Here is a 20,036-nt window from a genome sequence, read left to right as displayed (position 1 = left end):
TGAATTTAAAATTCAAATTAATCATTTAATTAAAATTATCTAATATTTAAACTTCTTTTCAAAATGGATTCTAAGTTTTCACCATTAAATAAATAAACATTATTCAAAATAATATTAAATTAGAGTTAGAGTATATGGTAGCATGAAATACAAATTGTTTGGAAAACAATGCAAAAAAGGGGACCCAAAAAATCGTTTCATAAAATTATTGGTCATTTGCCGTGGCCAACTATGCATTTACCGTGGCAAACTATGTTGAAATTAATTTGACCTACGTAATAGTTAACGTTCTATACATAAATGGTTGAGATAATTTGTTCAAAATTTTAAAGTTTAAAATGTAAAATGTTATTAACATAATAATTTAGGATTTACAAGGCTACTAACATAATAGTCTAGGATCTGTGGCACTAATTGATAATGACACGTTAGCATTAACTAGGACCCACAATAAACAGCAACGGTGTTGAAAAATTTAACAGTTATAGTTTATTTTATTACAAATTTAAAAATTTAAAATTTATTTTATATATTTTAAGAGTTTAAGATTTTAAACAATACTCAGGATCAATTTTGCTCATTAATTCTTAAAAAAATTGATAATTGCCAATTTAAGCTCAAAATGTCAAGATCAAGTTAAGTAATATGATTTTGTTTTTTTTTTTTTTGGGGATAAATTCAAGCTTGTCCCAACCAACTTGAATGGACTTGAGTCGAATTAAACACACTCTGAATGACCAGCCCTCCTGGTGTGAGGTAGGGTTTAGTCAGGATTAGATAGGGTAGACAATAGATTCAACTTCAATTATAAAACCATAACAATGCATAATGCCCAACCATGTTGCCGATGTGTTGTGCTCTGTTCCTCACTTGCCTCTTATAAATTTCAGCCACTTCAATTGATGTATGATATGATTCTATAACAGTAGCATCTCAAATAACTTAAAACGGTATCCAATATTAATCACATGCGTGGAAACAATGGTTCAATCGATAGAAAGATTGGCAAATATACATCGGTAGTATAAAATTAGTTGATAGATTATGATTGCTTTTTTAAAAAAAACAAAAAACAAAAAACCCCCTGGGGACAATCCAAATATGACTATAATTCACAAACCCACAAATTGCCAACAACTTTGACATCCCCCAAAGCTAAGTGCTCGGTTGGCAGAAGAGACCTTTATGAAAATCCTAGATACCAGGATGAGAAGAAACTCGCTCCTCGAACTCCCTGATTTCATTCCAGATAAGCATCATCAACACGCTCCACAAGACCAGAGCTAGCACTTGAATCATGTTCTGCACCCTGTTAAACAATTTATAGAGAAACAGCCAACTGGGTGAGCCAATGAAAGATTGGAAACATATTCTTCTAATAAATGTTTCTGTAGAGAAACTGAACCATTAATTTTACCAGAAACATTGATGGCCATCAGCAAACCTCATGAACGATCTCCATTGGACCTTGTTCGGGTCAAGCGTCGCCGTCTTCTTGGTACAGGAGATGCATCTTCACCTGCATCACTAAATATGCGCAAATCTTCACCAGCATCATGACTGTCATGAAGACCCAACAAATTCTCGCCCCACAGATAGCGTCGGTCAGAAGAACCTCCTGCTGGTCGACGATACCTCGTCCATGCTCTTGAACGAGGCCTTGGCTCCCGCCCATTTTCAATTGAACCAAGCATCTGAAACAAGAAGAGGGTTGTCCACCACGGCCCACCATTAGAATCGCCCATGCTGCCTTCTCGATCACTTGAGAACCTGCCATCTCCATTTTCAATGACATAATCACCCACAACCACAGCACCAGGCATGGCAGACCGAACAGCACTAACAATATCACCATATTCCCTCTGTCGTTCAAGATGTCGCCAGGCTCTTACCCTTGAAGGATCAACATCAGAGGGACGGGTTGTTGGGTGAACTCTCCTAGCATGCCGACGCAATTCAAGATAATTACCAACAAAAGAGCAAGATTCCCTTGAGCAACTTCTCTTCTTCAAATTGAGATAATTTCTTGCCTCTTCAACCACCTCCCAACCCAGCACTGTTCCTCGACATAAGGGACATTTCAAGCTCAATTTTGACTCGGATGAATTATCCACATCTAACTCCTCATGCTCAGCCCTGTCCTGCAAGGTCTCAGAATCAACAGTTTCTAAAATGCCTTCATTAGGTGAGTTGAAATGTCTACTTGGATCTTGAACATCACCCTGTCTTGATCCTCGAAGCAATCCAACAGACAATACAGTATTGATTTCAATTTGGTGATTTTCATTACCATCATTCAAGTCAGGTTGCATATTGAGATTAATATCAGAACTATTACCAGAGTTGTTTGTGTTTACTAAAGAACTGGAAAAATTTGAACTGTCCTTAGAATTGGCCTGCATTTTTTTAAACCGGTCCAAGCAATTTGAATGCCTATAACTTGTATCACAGATGTAAGATCTGCAGCCCTTTTCGTAAGAGCTGCAGTGAAGGACAACAGCATTATGTGGATGATCCATGCAAATAGGACATGAAACTTCATCCAATTCTTTGTGAAGAGCATGGATATCTGAATCACTATACAATCTTCGCTTAACACCAGTCATCTTCCACGCACAGTAATAACTACTAACAATATTAAACTAATCAGAACAGCAGATGATGCAGGTAACCAACCAAATATTACTTTCATTATTCAGAACGTGAAAACATGCCAGCTAAATATGAGACATTCTGACATACAAATTAATAGTTAATAAATTAAAAAAATTTAATATAAAACAGGAGAAAATCATTTAAAAACACATTTGGTTGCACAAACAAGCAGAAAAAGTATGGTTAGGAGAGTAACAAAACACAAAACTGGAAACGACTGGCTCAAGTCCCATCACATACGTTGGTCCTACTAAGGATATTTTGGGGGTGATTCAGTAGGTAGGTGAATGCACCAAATCCAACTACTAGAGATCATCTTCACCAATGAATACAACTCATCTAGGATTTTCATATGTTGGATTTCTAGAGACAATATCATCATAATTGGGGGGCAGGCAATAATCTAAGGTTCTTACATGTTAGTCTTGCAATGCCAATACTTTTCAATTATTAATCAAAATGTAGAAGTATATTTGCTTACCTTTTCTATTCCTGGACATCTTAACACAAAATCTACCATTAATTTTTTTTTTTTTTTTTGCAGGCAATAGATAAAAAGGAAAACTCTGCCTATGCTTTATAGCCAGTCCCAAACCCAGATAAAAGAGGAGGGTTGTGTTAAGCTCTCAATAATCAATGTAAAACTTTGTTGAATCACACATAGATACAGACAATAAACGTTTCTGTACTAATGCTAGGTCGCTGCTCGTAAGTAATGCGCTGCATGGCTTGAGTACAGTGATAAGTGAGTTAGAGCCGCTGCAGCTATGCCCGGATGTAATGTTAAATGAACAAGGGTTACTGCATTATCCTAGATGAGCGCGGCTAAAGAAGTTAGTTCATGTGAGCAAGATTAGACTTGGTATTTGAAATGTTGGAACCTTGACTGGTGAATCTATAAATGTGGTAGGAGTTATGATTCAAAAAAAAATTAATATTTTGCGCTTGCAGGAGACTAAATGGGCTGGTGAACAAGCTAAGGATATCTAAGGTTTCAAACTCTGGTATATTGGGAAATTAAACACATGCAATAAGGTGGGTATCATTGTTGATAAAGAGTGTAAGAAAAATGTGGTATAAGTTAACAGAATTGACGACAAAATTATTTCATTAAAATTGATCATCGCACGGGAGACTATCAATATTGTTAGCGCTTATGCACCTCAAGTTGGGACAAAAGCCAATCTTAAAGAATTATTTTGGAAAGACTTGGAGGGGTTGATCGAAAGCATACAACATAATGAAAAGATTTTTATTCGAGGAGACTTTAATAGACAAGTCGGGAGGGAGGCAGGTCATTATATGAGGGTGCATGATGGTTTTGGTTTTAGAGAACTAAATAATGAAGGACAACATATCTTTGATTTCTCTTTAACCTATGATTTCAAGATTGCTAATACTTGTTTCAAGAAGAGGGATGAGCATCTCATCACTTATAAAAGCAAAACTTCAATGTCATAGATTGATTTCTTTTTGGTAAGGAACGCAGATAGAAGACTTTGTAAAAATTGTAAGGTGATTCCTGGGAATGTTGTTACGATACAACACTGGATCCTTGTCCTTGATATATGTATTATGAGTAAAAACCAAAAGCGTCGACAAGTTATAAATCCAAGGATTAGGTGGTTGCAATTAAAAGGTGAAAAGAGAGAAATTTTCAAGAGAAATCTCTTGGTCGAAGGAATTTGAGAGTCTCGAGAAAGTGCTAATACCTTGTGGGAAGACTTGGCCATGAAGGTAAGGAAGGTTGCAAAAGAAGTTTTGACAGAATCAAGAGGTTTTGGTTTGAGAGATAAGGAGTTTTGGTGGTGAAATGATAACGTACAGGAAAAAATCAAATATAAGTAGGAGTGCTTTAAAGCAATCTGTTTGTGCAACAATGATGAAAATTGAGAAAAGTATCATATGGCTAAAAGGAAAACTAAGAGGACTGCGAGTGAACCTTGTTCTAAAGCTTTTGAAGAGTTTTATAATGGTTTTAAAAAAAAGGATGAAGAACGAAAAACTTATAAGATTGTTTAGAGTAAGGAAAGAAAATCAAGAGATTTGTAATAAGTTAGACATATAAAGGATGAAGAGGGAAATGTTTTGATCATAGATAATGATATTAAAGACAAATGGAAGACATACTTTTCAAAACTTTTCAATGATGATGGGGGGTCATCAATTAACTTGGAAGATTTAGTAACTTCTGAAAGAGAGCAAAATTTGTCATTTGTTCAAAGAATATGAGCTTGAAAAGTGAGAAAAGATCTCAAGAAAATGACAAATGGTAAAGCCAATAAACTTGATTGTATCCCTATTGAAATGTGAAAATGTTTGGGTGAAAAAGAAGTGCAGTAGTTAACTAAGTTATTTAATGAGATCTTACAGTCTAAGAGAATGCCAGATGATTGGAAGAGAAGCATCTTAGTTCTTATTTATAACAATAAAGGAGATATTCATAATTGTACTAACTACAAAGGGATTAAAATTATGAGTCATACTATAAAATTATGGGAAAGAGTGGTTGAGCATAAGTTGAGATTGGAAATTGAAATTTCGAAAAATCAATTTGGCTTCATGCCAGAGAAAGTGACTACAGAAGCAATTTATTTACTAAGGAGACTAATGAAAAAGTATCGATGTAAAAGTAAAGATTTACATATAATTTTCATTGATTTGAAAAAAAACTTACGATCGTAAACCGAAAGAAGTACTTTGGAAGGCTTTGAAAAAGAAGGTTTCCAATTGCCTATATTCGAGCTATAAAAGACATGTATGAGAGGGCAAAAACTAGCATAAAAACACTTTGTGGTGAAACAAAAAATTTTCTTATAAAGATTGGATTGCATTAAGGATCACTTTTAAGCATATTCAAGGGAAAATTTCTAAAAGCGTGTTTTTTGCAGATGATATAGTTCTTACTGCCAAGACAAAAGAAGAGATAAATTGTAAGGAAGACATTGAAGTCAAAAGGTTTCTGCCTGAATAGGAGTAAACCAGAATATTTATATTGTAATTTTGATAAGACGTCATATTTATATTGTAATTTTGATAAGACGTCAATAAGTAGTAACTTGAAAGTGAAATTGGGTGATCAGACCATACTTCAAGTGAAAAAGTTAAGATATTTAAAAGCAATTATTCAACAAAATGGAGATATTGATAGAGATATTACAAATAGGATACAATCGGAGTAGTTTAATTGAAAAAAAGCTAAAGGAGTTTTGTGATCGTAAGTTACTTGATAAGCTAAAAGGAAAGTTTTATTAAATTGTTGTAAGACCAACAATTTTATATGGTAATGAATGTTGGGCTTTGACGAGATAGCAAAAACATAAAGTTGGAATAGCAGAAATGAAAATATTGAGATGCATGTATAAATATACACGTAAAGACAAAATTTGAAATGAGCGAATACAAGAAAAAGTAGGTGTGGCACCTATTGAAGAAAAAATGGTAGAAAATCGCTTGAGATAATTCAAACATGTATAAAGAAGATCACTAGAGGCACCTGTGAAAAAAGTGAAACAGATGACTTTAAACCCTGTCAAGAAAGATAAAGGAAGACCGAAGAGAACACTTTTGAAGGTTATTAAGTGAGACCTTTAATTAATAATATTTCTAAAAACTTAATAAATGATAGAACATAATGGCGGTCATATAATCCATGTAACCGACCCCAACTAGTAGGATAAGACTTGTTGTTGATGTTGTTGTTGTTGTAATAGATAAAAAGGAAACTATATTGGCCAACTAAGCTAACTGCTGATGACCAGAAAAAAACTATTAACCAAACCTTAAGATAATGGGCGAAAAAGCTATGCTCTCCAATGTGACAAATACAGGGTTCAAAACTATAACTTGATAACAGAGGAGACAGAAACGTATTAATTCCTTGTAAAGTTTAGCAGCCAAGAACCGATGGCTTACTTGGATTCAAAATCATATCAGACACCATGTCCAATGGAATAATGGAACATATAACATCAATATAGATGGCTTTTTCGTACAAAACAATAAACGGAGTACAAAAACAAATGCAAGATAATACTTAATTCAAACAATTCAGTGCTTCCAACACAAGATACAATTCGTAAAATTCTACTATAAACATAACTTACCAAGAGAACAAGCTTTAGTTATTTCCCTACTGAAGGCTTCCGAGTCTCAAACTGTATTTACAGAATCTTACTTGACTTCACAAAAGAATCAACCCTCAAGCAATGCTCCGATGCACGTTAAATAATAATGAAGTAATGTATACTAAAAGCTTTGGCAAATATATAATTAACGAACACCTCTGCACAACAGAATCACCAACTAGCCCCAAATTCTGCAGGTTTGACACCAGAAGGGAAGAAAAAGAAAAGTTTTAGCAACACAAGATATCAATCTAGCAAATCTCAAGAAAGCAATAATAAGAAAAAAGAATCATCAATGGGCAGGATTAAACTGTTTCTTTAACTTAAAATTTCTCTTTGACTGTGCTAACTGTACAAAACTTTGCTATTTAAAAAGATCAAATGAGATTCACCACCAACCCCAAAAAATCGGTGAAAAAATAGATGTTGTAGTATATAGGGGGGCCACCAAATAATCTCATTAACTTATTTTGCATGGCACCTAAGTTATTATACTGTTTGGAAAATAATTATAAATACTTTCAAGCGACCTAGAAGATTGCAGAAATGGACGATCGCCACGGAAGGTAGGGTTAGTAAAGATGACTTCTTCCTGTCTAATCAAGTGTCCTATTACAGAACTTTAACATCTAGCAAGAATTTGTTTTGCAAATTTATAAACAGTCTCAGAAATCCTTTGAAATTCTCTGGATAAAAAAGTATTATCTGCTGTGACTATTAGAGTTATAATAAACAATCAAATGTTGAACAAGAAGATATAAGGTCTTAATTTTCTTCCTGATTGGCCAAATATAGAATATTAAGCAGAACACTCTCTCGGTCTCTCCAAAACTAGGTCGATCATAAGGAAAACAACAAATTTCGCGAGAAAAAGCAAACAATAAGATGTCACGGCAATATCAAATTTACATGGATACATCATCATCTGATATATTGATATCGATGTGGATAATCGCACGAGCTAGACACGATATAGCACCGATAACGTTTCACCTTTCAACAACCAAAGGAGGCCGTGAAGAAAATAGCAACTGTTCACCATCCGACCGCGAAACAAAAATAAAAGTGTGAAACAATGCAAAGACGATGGTAAAGCTTAAACGAAGCCGCCAGAGGCAGATGATAAGCAGAGTTCTAAAATTCATCAAGATCCTAGGAATTGTCGCATAAGGTTCCCAACCCCAGATCAATATCCAATCGCCATAAACAAGGAATGAAAACCTACCCAAACCCTTAAATATTCAAATCGCATAAAAATCAAAGAGTAAACAGCACGACAAGGGGAAAAAATCAGAGACACCAATTGAGAGTGCGATCAAACTCAATCAAGATCCGAAAACATATATTAGAAAAGACAAACAAAATTAATTATTTAGTAGAAGTGAAGTCGGGTATTTACGAAGAGGGTTTGAGAGTTTTTTTTCCTCTGGGGTTGGTCTCCGCAAAGATTGCGTGGAGGAAATGCCACAGATACAAAGAAGGCAAAAATATTTGAAATTGAAAGGCAAAGCAAAGAAAGCAGAGACGCGAAAAAAGAGGATTTATACTGTTTTGAGAAGGCGGAAGAGTGGGACCCAAGACAGAGGACTCAGCGGCCACAACCGCCTCATGGTTGAGGTCCTTGGCTAAGGTGGTTTCTTCGTGTGGAAGGCCTGGCACGGGCATTGAGTGGTTTGGTCATTTTTAATGTTATATTAATGTCCCTAATATTTTTTAAATAAAATTTATTTGCCTTAAAAAAAAAAACTCAAATCCATGTAATTTCAATTTTTAACAAAAAGCTAAATTAAATTTGAATCCAATAAAAAATGGGCGAATCACGTTTAAAATAAGAAAATGAGAATTTAATTCTATGAAGCATAATGACAACAAAATCCGAGAAATTTCTTTAATGTTAAATTTCTGTATCAAATTATTTTAGTATTCATCTACAATTTAAAAAGTTTCAATTTTTTTAAATCATTTTGATTATTAATAAAATTAAATTTGTAAATATTTATATTAATTTTATAAATCATATAAAATTGATTGGATTTGCTGAAATTGTAATTTTTTAAATTATTTTAGTTATTAATAAAATTAAATTTATGAATATTTTTGAAAAAAAATAGTCATTGGTTCTTACAATTTAATCAAATTTTATTTTTAATTTTTATAATTTTTATAATATTTTCATCCCCTGTAGTTTTAGAAGGATTAGGTGGCTTTTGTTTTTAAAGTTATTATAGTTTTAATTTTTTTAATGTTTTTAGTTCATATAAAAACTGAAAATATTAAAAAAAATTGTAAAGATTAAAAAAAAACTCAATGAAATTATAGGGATCAAAGATTATGTTTTTTTCAATATTTTTACCAAACTTATAAACTATATAAGATTAATTAGACTTTGCTAATTGAAAAAAATTGTTGATATAAAATTATAATTTCTTAAATTATTTTAATTATTGATAAAATCAAACTCACAAATACTTATATTAATTAAATTTGGTAAATAAAATTAATTGTATATAAGTTTTAAAATAATTTCACAAAGAAATTTAATCACGTTTACTGTCAAATTATCATTTTCGGGGGTTTATTTGTCATTTTGGCCTTGAACAAAATTTTCCCTGGGGAAGATTAGAAGTTTGGCTCCAATAAGGCAATAACATACATATATGCTTCCAGTGGCAGATTCGTCAATATGCGAGCCTCATCCTCCCGCCTTCTTTTCGCCCACACCTTAGACAGTGGCTGAACACCTCGGAATCTCATATACCATTACATTGATTTCGGATTCACACTCAGTTACTCGGAATCGGAAGTCAGAACAGAAGCTCATTGCTTGCTCCTTCTCTTCTTTCCACGAAAGTACGAAGTTTCTGGCCCAGAGACTTCCATGTCGATAACTTGAAAGCTGGAACGAATTTCCAAAATCACCCAAATGGCGACCATTTCCACGTGCTTCACTGTGATACCAAGCTCTAGATTCTACAGCCACTCTCATAATTTATGTAAAGCTTCGTCTTTCGCTAAGCCCCCAAACCTGTTCCCACTCGTGCAAAAACCAATCTTCTTGGGATTTCCCAAAGGGTTGGATTATAGGGTTTTAGCGCCGGTTGCGAGAGCGAGTGTTGATGTGGCCCCAGGGATTAGACCGGGAGGCGTTGTGGAAAGTGATAAATTGCCGTCTGATGTGAGAAAGCGAACGATGGATGCTGTGGATTCGTGTGGAGGGAGGGTGACTATTGGGGATGTGGCAAGCAAGGCTGGGCTCAAGTTGAATGAGGCCCAGAAGGCTCTTCAGGCTCTTGCTGCCGACACCAATGGATTCTTAGAGGTAGTTATCTGGAAGTTTGTGAGGTTACGTCCTGCGAAACGAGCTCTGAGCTCTTGTTTCATTAGGCCTATTTTAAGTTTTTGATCCGTTAGTACAATTGTTCCAAGATGGTATGTTTCAGGTTTCTGAGGAAGGTGATATTTTGTATGTGTTTCCAAAAGATTATCGGTCAAAGCTTGCAGCCAAGTCATTTAAGATTAAAGCTGAACCTTTTCTTGAAAAGGCAAAGGTGTCAGAAATTTTCTCCTTCTCTGTTGACTATTGCTGATGTCTTGCTTCGTGCTTTGGTTATTAATGTTATATAGCATTGCCTTTGACAGGCCACTGGAGAATACTTGATAAGGGTTTCTTTTGGGACAGCACTTATAGCGTCCATTGTTCTTGTTTATACTACAATAATTGCTCTGGTTTCTAGCAGAAGGTACCTGGCGACTTTATCATATGTTGAATGCTTTAAAATTTAGTTTTATTAGTCCCAATTCCTAAGCATGACACGTTTTGATATCTTTTTGTCATTTCAATGCATTAACCATGTTACTTGATTACAGTGATGAGGACAACCGTGGAAGGCGGGGAGGTAGAACATATGATTCAGGAGTCACTTTCTACTTCAATCCAGTAGACCTCTTCTGGTAAAATATTTTATTCTAAATCCTAGGAGTTTTTGAAAAACACATTGCTCAAAGAAAGGCGTGATTGGCTTATTTGATCGAACAATGTGGAGACCACCATATTAATAGTTGCATTTTGGGATGATGAGGGAGGGGTAGGTGGTTTCTCGTTTGTCTTTTAACAATTGTGTTTATAAAAATAATTTAAATAGTTTTGCTTCTTGGCGTATATGATTTTCTGCCAACTGGAATTAAAGAACAAATTTATGGCAGTTTCTCTTTGTATATATGCCTGCTAAAAGGACCCAAAGAGAAAAGGGAAAAGAAAAAGAAGTCAATAGAATAGAAGGTGGAGAAGAGGAAGATAGTGAAAAGAAATTGGTGCTTGTATTACTGTGATACAGTGCAACATAGAAAATTGAGTTCCCCTATTTACCTTTTTATTTCTGAGCTTGCTTGTCTCGTTTAAATTTTGATACCAAAGCTATACAATTTAACACGTTCACTTGTTGATTAAAGAAAACCAGTTCTACAATGTGTAGTTGTAAGTACATTCTTGTTTTTTAGCTTATCTGCTCTTAGGTCTTGTTTGGTATCATCTAGCGAAAGGCAATCCCTTTCTCTTGTACAAAAAATTGACATATTCATTGTTTATTATATCCCTATTATCGTAATGAATAGTAACTATCTTTTTTATTAATTCTTTCATTCAAGGGCACAAAGGACATTTCTCATCCACAAAATCACTTTTTCCCATTCCATTCCATTTTTCATTCCATTTCATTTTGAATACCAACCAGCCCTTAAAAGTGCATTCTAAGATAGGGATAAAGTTCTTGACTCATGATTATAGGAGAATTGATTTATTATGAGATTTTGACACTCCTTTGTGAAATTCTTGCATTTTTCCATGTCTAAGTGTGTTGGTCCTGAAGATAAGGCATGCATTTATTACAGCTGTTTTTTATTAATCCTCTCAATCCATATCATGCGTATATCTATAAATGATTTGTGTAGTTGTAATTGCATTTAACCCAAAAATGATTTTTTGAGATGAATTTTGGTGACATCTATATTTCTATATTCTTTCGAAGGTACTGGGATCCGTATTACTATAGGAGACGAAGGATACAAAATGATCAAGAAAAGATGAACTTCCTTGAATCGGTATGTGATGCAAATGAATCATATTTGTCTTTCATGTTTGTTTCTTGTTCCTCATAAAGAAAAATGTATTTTTATTTGTTTCTCTATAGGTCTTTTCGTTTGTGTTTGGCGATGGTGATCCAAATCAAGGAATTGAAGAAGAGAGGTGGAAGTTGGTAATATTTGAGGACTGAATGTGGTGGTCCGTTGCCTTTAATAAATATTTGCTACTCTAATTCTCTTTGTATATTTTTTGTCTTTTTACAATTTTTTCAAGATTATTCTGTTGTCTCTGCCCCTTATCAAAGTTATACTTCTATTTTTCTTAGAAAAAAATTCGTGGGCTATTTTGTCATCTTTAAAGTGATTAGTTTTGCATTTGAATTTTTCCTTGTTCACCATCTTATTTTAAAACTAATCTACTTGTAAATGTACATCATCATATATTTTCTTATGTGACCTTTGCATCTAACTTTGCCTGATATATGATAATTATTTTGCTGTGCTCATTTTACTTGCAGATTGGCCAATACATAGCATCTAATGGTGGTGTGGTAGCAGCTGAAGAACTTGCACCATACCTTGATGTAGAGTCTACGAAGGAGCTTAAGGTGATTTAGCTTTTCTAACAGTACTAGACACATTTTACCATGCATTGTAAAGAGTCTGAGAAATGAGTTGTACAGTTCATGGTTTATGAACAGCATGGCTTTTATAGAATTTATTTTTTATATTCATATGTTACCTTAACATAGAGTTTACTTTGGCATTATTTAGTTTGTTGTTCTGCTTATAGATTTAGACAATGTGCATTTCTCTGCTCTGGCATTATTTAGGCCATGTTTGGCTTGATGGATTGATTTTGAAATATGGAAGGGCAGATGGAGAAGGAATGAGTATTTGTTTACCGAAAAACAAAAACGAAGAAGGAATGAGTATTTTACCCTCATTTGGTACACAACCTTTGAGCTTCCTAGGAATGTCATTTTCCAATTTCCATCAAAATGATGGAGGGTTCATTCCTTAGGGGCTGCTATGGAAAATTTCAGTTCCTGGGAATGATATTTTTGAAGATTATTCCTAAATCATTTTTCAATATGGCAATTTTGGCTCAATAAATAAAAAATCTATCAGATGAGTTAGACTTCTCAAAAGCATCTTCTCTCCTGTAACAAAGTGGGATGAGCTCAAACAGGATGACGGATGAGGTGGTGACTGTTGGAGTTTTGAACGTGGCTATGAGTTCATCTTCATACTCTCCTTACCTCATCACTCTCCTCTTCTTTGGCAAGTAGCAGCAGCCTCTATGACAGCCACCACCTCTGTCACTCAAATGTGTTGACACTTGAAGCTCTTGACGATTCGGTTCCACCATTGCTCTCCTCTCATTGTCCTCTCTCTCTCTCTCTATACACACACACACACACACACACAAGCTCTCAATTATTTGAGGTGGTGGTTGCTGGCTCCTTCCTTTTCCTTTGATGGTTGCTATCATTTCTTTTCTTTTTTTTTTCCTGCATATATTGGTTTCATAATTCTTGGCTTGTTTGATTGGATTTGTATTAGACCTCTTTATCTCTTGATTATGTTTTTGGTTGGATTGCTGAATCTGATTTGCGGTAGCTGGTAGAATATTGTTGATGATGAAGAAACGTGTAAGAAAAAAGAAAGTATGGAAGAAATAGGTTAAAACCTCTCATTCCATTATTAAAATACACATACCAAACAAAAATCATCCCAAGATTCTGTTCATTTTTTCTGACGTATCAAATATACATTTAAAGCTCCATTCTGTTCTTGTGCCCATTCCTATTCCTTTTTCTATTCCCATTCCATCGAAAAAATCCTTCCTGCATACCAAATGGGCTGTAGTGAGAACTTCTAAAAAGGAGTTGAAAGCATTAAAGATCTGTGAGATTTTGTTGGTTATTATTTGACCATTTCTCTAATTTCTTTTTCCTGAATCATCAATGCATATAGAAAAAAAAAATTTCTCTATTTTTTACCCTGCTAATCTTCAAATTACATGCTTAAATTCCAAATTGTGTCCTCTTTAATTAGTGTTGATGCTATATTTATAATCTCGTTACAAGTAATCAAAGTTAAAACAAAATGTTTCTTAAGTAATGGTCAAGGTTACTTGTATGTAATTTATGAATGTTGGTGCTTTTATGCTTTTTTAGTTTATAAATTTTATTTTAATCCCATGTCCTTATTAGCGTACTTGAGGCTTTTGAACACCATGTGTTTTTTTTTCCCCCTCCTGTTAGATTTGGCTAACTTTACTCGTGAACTGCACATGGCACATTTCAACTTGATCAACTGAGCTTAGTTTGCATTGAAGGTGGCAAATGTCTCATTTAATTATATTTCATTTGGAAGATAATTTAAGGCAATGCAGAAATGGTTTAGTGTTTACTCTATTTTATTATTTCTTGCTCTGTTGTTTGTCCTGTACATTATGTTGATATTGATTCAAGAATGATAAAACATTTTTCTTTTCGTAATTTAAATTTGGTGTATTTTCTCCTTGCCCTGCTGTTTGACCGTTGATCCTTGAATGAATGCAGGAAGATGAGTCCTATATCTTACCTGTTCTTTTGCGATTTGAAGGTCAGCCTGAAATTGATGAAGAGGTATATTGGTAAAATGTAATGGTTTAAATTAAAACCTAAACTTGTTCATTTTTCTTCCTCCTTGCTTTCCTAATGATTTTTTAAAGAATGCTCCATGTGGCCTCCCTTCTCCATTTGGTATAGTTTGCTCATCTAGCGAATAAGGATATGATTAAACATTATGATTCTTAGATAATTATGTTTTTCTCTCAAGCACAGTGCCTTCTACAACCCACTAGAATATAGAACTTCAGGGAATGAATTTCGTTTTCTTTTTTGTTTTTTTTTTTTATTTACTTGCAGAATCATTGTTGTGCAGGGAAATATTCTATATAGGTTTCCATCTCTGCAACGGACTGCTTCTTCACAGCGCAGTAGGCAGAAAGAATATATGGGAAGAAAATGGGCTGAGTGGGTTGGAGGCATTGAAAAGTTTTTCAAAGAGAACAAATGGCAATTCAGGTTCTACATTGCATTTGTTGTGACCTATTGGTGTCCCACTTATATTAAATTATACAACAAGAACAACAACAAGCAGCCTTATCCCACCAGGTGGTCTTAATTATAACATGGATAAATCTTCTTTTGCAGTAAAACCAGTGCATCAGAAAGGGCAATGGTCATAGGCCTGGGTGGTCTTAATCTGTTTGGGGTTATTATTCTCGGAACCATGTTGAAGTATGCTCTTGACATGATTTATTTTTAAGTTATTTTCCTCTTGTATCAGACTTTCAGTGTCCTGACTTGGGGCTTTTCTTATGTCCAAAGAGAAATGACGGTTGCACCTAGTGGCTTCATTAAATTTGTAGCCGACATGTATCCTCTTCTTCAGGTATGACTAAAACTTTTGTTTTATACAATCAAGTTAGTTCTTGGTCAAAATACTTGGGGCTTATTCATGGCGTAAAATCATTAGTTTAATAAAATAATTACAAGAATCTATAATTGCATTATTAAAAATCACAATAATAAATTAAGTGATTAATATATATCATATATAAGTTTCTTATTCATGAAAGTATGAAATAAATATTTATGAGGCAGAACTAACTGGTACACAAGAAATGAACATTTATTAAAATTAAATTATCATTTACTTCATTTTATGAAAAAATAGAAGTTAAACTATTTGATCAAAATATTTTAATTGATAAACGAAAAGCATACTAACACTTCACAGAATAATGAATTTTAATTATTAATTGCATGTAAATTCCTTTGTATTGATTGTTAACTAAAAATCATAAACAGTAAAATAATAAATAACAAATAAAAAAAATAGGGAACACAATATCATAGTGCCACTTTTTGTGAATGGTAGTCAAGCGATAATTTGAGAAACTAAAAGGCAAAAACGAAATAGATGAAAGAGGGAGGCCTGTATAAAAAAACTTGAGAAGTCGGAGAAGCTTTTGTTTAAATGGCTTCAGTCATGGATTTGACTCTGATAAGAAAGAGATAACAAGGAACTTGTAGGAAGCTAATATCAATGATACAACCATTTACAAACAGTTTAGAATCTTGCAATTTCACCATAAATTTACAACTTTAGGCCAGTTAATTCAAGTTTAATGATTTTTGTTTTCATGTTACAAGTTAGCCAGTTATAAATATTGGCAACCATAAAACTGTCTGAGTCCAGGACTTGAAACGTGATGTTAACAACATTGGAAAAGAGGGTTGATATTTGATAGAAATTATGTGTAATTTGATTGATTAATTCTTCTCAGTTGTTCTGCTTATAGTGTGAATTCTTGTTTTTATAGTAACCAAACATGAAAAATAACTTTTCCGTAAAATGTGTATTGAATGATTAATATTTTCAGATTTATGCTGGTTCTTTCTTTGCAATTCCCCTGGTTAGATGGTTCTTTATTCACAAGTGGAATGGTGACATTGAAAAGAGAAACCAAGCTAGGCTGCAGTGTGCACGAGTACTTGAATTGCCTGACATTTCATTGAGGAGGAAGGTACCCATACTTGTGTTTATTTATGATTCCTTTTGTAGTATGGACTGCTGTCTCTAATTATACTGGCATAGTTTAATTGTTGGCACCTTTGGTTTGATGGTTCTTCATAGTTTTTGTTTTCTCTCAATTCTTCTCATCACCTGTGCTGCTTTTGTGTATCAATCTGTGTTGGGCTGTGCTAAAGTAATTCCTTTTCAGCTTCGACCGTTTGCATCAAACTGTAATTCCATAGTATAATGTCTTTCATCATTAATTTTTTTTGGCCAAGTCTTTGATAAATATTTGGATGTGTTATATATACAAAAGGAAACTTATGACCACAGTGCGCAAGGATAAAACACTCGTACTGCAGACATCCTGGAGAAAAGAGAAGAAAATTGAAATTATGTTCTTTAAGAATGAAAAGTTTATAGACAGGATGGAGGATAAGACATCCAAGGTAGTTTGTTAGTGATACTACCTGAAAAGTGCCCCAAGTACTTATTTTGATTAATCTATTTTGGAAGTGGTTTCGTTCAATGCTAATCTTTAATCATAAAGCACTAAATATTTTGAAATTTATAATGGAAAGAGATTCATCTATTTCATTAAATGCATTCCATCTGGTTTCCTTATTGTGGATTTGTTTTGTTGGGTGCTGCTTCTGATTTGAGCTCATCTGATAGGTGTATCTGTGTGGCCTGCTGGGTTATGCTATTATGTGCCTTTGCTTCCTCTTTTCGCATTAGAAATTTTAATTATAAAGACATATTACAATATAGCCAACCCTACCTAATGGGATAAGACTGCTTGTTGTGGGATATATTAAAGTAATTTAAGTTTAAAGTAAGTTCTTTTTACTTTTACTATATGGCAAACTTCATCTTGTAATTTTAATTTGGGTTGTTTATCCCTGGAGCTTAAACGTGACAAATATTACAAGCTATTTGCCAAGTCAAGGAATTTAGTTAATTTAATAGAATTAGATGTTGCCTTACGTGCAAAAGGTTATTTATGTATGGATTACTCAGTATAATCCTCCTGAGACACTCAGTCTCTCCTTGATGGCTTTCAGCTTGTCAATGCCCGGGACATGGCCCAAAAGAAAGTCATTGGACAGGATCAAATTTTGTACCGTACTGACAAAGACTTAGTTGAGCAAGAGTTTGAGGCTCGTGATTGGGACAAAAGATTTGGGGATCTGGAGAGATCTGATTGATCAGGGTCAACTTTTGTATTGGTAAACTCGTAATTTATTCCTTTATCTAAGTACTTTGAACAGCCAAATTTCATCAGATAAATGGATAGCTTTTCGTGCAATATTTTGACATCCCTTTAGGTTGGCATTGACTGTATGGACCTTGTTTATTATAAATAAGAAAAGAATTAAGAGTTAGTTAGGATTTAAATAGATTTAGGTATGAATTATGATTTAAATAGGATTTAATTGTTAGTTCGGATTTTAAATGTTAACCTCATATTAGTATGATTAGGTAGATTAGAATATCTATTAAGAATAGGATGCCTATAAATATAAGGGCAGTAATGTACCTGATTTATGATTCGGATTCTAATAAGATTGCTTATTCCAGATTCTCTCTATTATCTATCTCTCTGGTTCCTTTCTCTCTCTTTCCAATCTAAATTCTATAACAGAACTTCTCTCTATCTGTTAAAAATACACCGAATAAATCCTTATATAAAGTAATACTAAATGACATCATAACATGCTTATTTATTATATCTTGTTGCTTCAAGCATTACTTTTGATGGGTTGAGATTGAGGGTGAAGCTGTGCATATTTTCTGACTTTGAGAGTAAGTATTGTTAGTGGAGGGTGTCTTTGTTATCTGACCACAAAATTTGGCCGTTCAACTCGTTTTATTCTGACGTCAAAGTAGTTCTGTTAAGCTGAATTTTAAAAAAGGCTAAATTGTAGCAGATTTTTATAAGAGAGGTCCATATAATAAATACCAAATAGGCGTTAAAGTAGTTTGATTTTTAACACAGCTACTGCCCAATATGAATGCATTTATGTTATTTTGGTGACATTTGCGTCATAATGACTGTTGATAGCTGGATTGAGTTTCAGGCCATGAGCACACGTTTCCGCCCGCTGCCTATATATAATCGTTTGCCTAGTTTGGAAGTATTATATATGTTTCTGGGGAATTTGCAGTAGAGGCTCTACTGCTGCAACCATTTATGCCGATGGCTATTAAGATAAGGCAAAGATGCTCGCAGAATCTGTAGAATCCGATGAGAATGAACAAACGACATGAACTTTTTCCAAATTTTTTTTACGAAAATTTCTGCAGGACGGACCAATAAATATATATACCTTTGAGTAGGCGTGGCCTTTTCGTGGTATCTTGTGATCTTGCAGAGTAAGGTGTTATTAATGCTTCGAGCTTGAATACAGTCATTGTATCATCCGGCAATGAGGCGTGAAAGTTCTCATTATAAAGGTGTTTTTTTTTTTTTAAGAAAAATGGTGAAACAAACTTTGTTTTGTATGCATAGTTGCATATTTTCTTGGTATGGGATGGTTTTATCATTACTTAATGGTCTCTTAAGTTTCTGTTTGCACCTTGCTGCCTATCAAAATATAAAGTATTAGTAATTAATTCATGGTTCTCAAAAAATATTAGTTGAAAGTTCAAACCTTAGTGTTTTTTTTTTTTTTAAATTATATCTTTTCAATTTTATTTTCATTAAATATTTTATATAAGTGTTTTGATAATGATAATTAAAATTTAAATGGATTGTTTTTTTCAAAAGGAGTATTACATAATGTAGAGGTTTGGATGGAATCCAAATTATAAAAGTTATTTAATGTTCTCTATTTTAGATTAAATAAGACTTTTAAAACATATTATATATTGTAGTTAAGAAGGAATATGTTAGTAAATTTTACCTTGTGTTTATGCCGTTTGCTTTCTTTTTATTTTTAATGATGCAATTGATACTGATATAGGATTAATGATGTAATTGATTTTTTATGGTAAAAAGGAAAATATATTAATAAATAAAAAAAAGTAGTGACGATGATAATGTTAAAACAAAATTAACAAAACTGTTAGAAATAGATAAAACAAGGAAAAATAAAAATATCAAGACCTTTCTTTTGAATTATGCAGCTATTAAAATCTTGCAAGAGTCTAATGACATCCTAATTGAATAGATGATTACATGTATGATAGAATTATGTTACCTTTTTGTACCAAACACGTGAAGTTCATAAATCTGACCAATTTTGGAAGAATTTTTGAGAGAAATTTTGAATCCAAACTAAGAGAACCTGTAAATAGAAAGTCAGGAGAAGTCGAGGAAATTTGGTTTTAAACTTGCAGAAAATCATCTCAATACAATCCTCATAATCATTTAGAGACAAGTGAACAAAACAATGGCTTTTTTTCATTTCTTAAATAAGTGAAGCTTGATATTCAAAAAGGAAGATTTGGTTGAATATGAGGGCAAAGCAAGTTAGGTATTGATCTTTTCTCTTGAATTTTGTGGCACTGGGTTATTTTAGTGTTGTGAATGTTCTTCCAATTGCATGCATTGGTGAGAAAAATATATTGTCCTTAAAATTAATGAATAACTTGATT

At 33.5% G+C, this 20,036-nt stretch overlaps 2 protein-coding genes across 4 annotated transcripts; one reads left to right on the top strand and one right to left on the bottom strand.

Moving 5' to 3' along the window:
* Positions 1-973: 973 nt before the first annotated feature.
* Positions 974-8,322, bottom strand: LOC129290535 (uncharacterized). 2 transcript variants are annotated; one of them, XM_054927327.1, is made up of 4 exons: positions 8,182-8,322; positions 6,762-6,973; positions 1,418-2,628; positions 974-1,309 (listed from the first exon to the last, which is right to left on the bottom strand). In XM_054927327.1, the coding sequence occupies exon 3, from the start codon at positions 2,604-2,606 to the stop codon at positions 1,446-1,448; it is 1,161 nt and encodes a 386-aa protein (XP_054783302.1). In that variant the 5' UTR covers positions 2,607-2,628; positions 6,762-6,973; positions 8,182-8,322; the 3' UTR covers positions 974-1,309; positions 1,418-1,445. The 2 variants fall into 2 exon arrangements, with proteins under 2 accessions (XP_054783302.1, XP_054783301.1); XM_054927326.1 differs by having other exon boundaries at positions 1,418-2,625.
* Positions 8,323-9,458: 1,136 nt separating this feature from the next.
* LOC129291117 (uncharacterized protein At5g03900, chloroplastic) lies at positions 9,459-18,985 on the top strand. Of its 2 annotated transcripts, none has more exons than XM_054928291.1 (14): positions 9,459-10,101; positions 10,223-10,330; positions 10,422-10,522; positions 10,650-10,733; positions 11,807-11,879; positions 11,969-12,034; positions 12,380-12,469; positions 14,432-14,497; positions 14,796-14,938; positions 15,068-15,154; positions 15,245-15,308; positions 16,303-16,446; positions 17,501-17,665; positions 18,518-18,985. In XM_054928291.1, exons 1-13 carry the CDS (start codon positions 9,706-9,708, stop codon positions 17,642-17,644), a joined length of 1,566 nt encoding a protein of 521 aa, XP_054784266.1. In that variant the 5' UTR covers positions 9,459-9,705; the 3' UTR covers positions 17,645-17,665; positions 18,518-18,985. The 2 variants fall into 2 exon arrangements, with proteins under 2 accessions (XP_054784266.1, XP_054784267.1); XM_054928292.1 differs by having other exon boundaries at positions 9,960-10,101; positions 10,209-10,330.
* The last annotated feature ends 1,051 nt before the right edge of the window (positions 18,986-20,036 follow it).

Source organism: Prosopis cineraria, unplaced genomic scaffold, assembly GCF_029017545.1.
Source record: "Prosopis cineraria cultivar Desert tree isolate PC_DT_omini unplaced genomic scaffold, ASM2901754v1 PC13, whole genome shotgun sequence".
NCBI classification, from domain to species: domain Eukaryota; kingdom Viridiplantae; phylum Streptophyta; class Magnoliopsida; order Fabales; family Fabaceae; genus Prosopis; species Prosopis cineraria.
This window is presented reverse-complemented; position numbering and strand designations above follow the sequence as displayed.

Excerpts from the sequence above, each read along its gene's own strand:
- LOC129291117 (XM_054928291.1), top strand. The coding sequence starts at position 9,706 with ATGGCGACCATTTCCACGTGCTTCACTGTGATACCAAGCTCTAGATTC. Across the intron at positions 10,734-11,806 it reads AATCCAGTAGACCTCTTCTG|GTACTGGGATCCGTATTACT; the intron begins GTAAAATATTTT and ends ATTCTTTCGAAG. Across the intron at positions 14,939-15,067 it reads GAGAACAAATGGCAATTCAG|TAAAACCAGTGCATCAGAAA; the intron begins GTTCTACATTGC and ends CTTCTTTTGCAG.
- LOC129290535 (XM_054927327.1), bottom strand. The coding sequence starts at position 2,606 with ATGACTGGTGTTAAGCGAAGATTGTATAGTGATTCAGATATCCATGCT.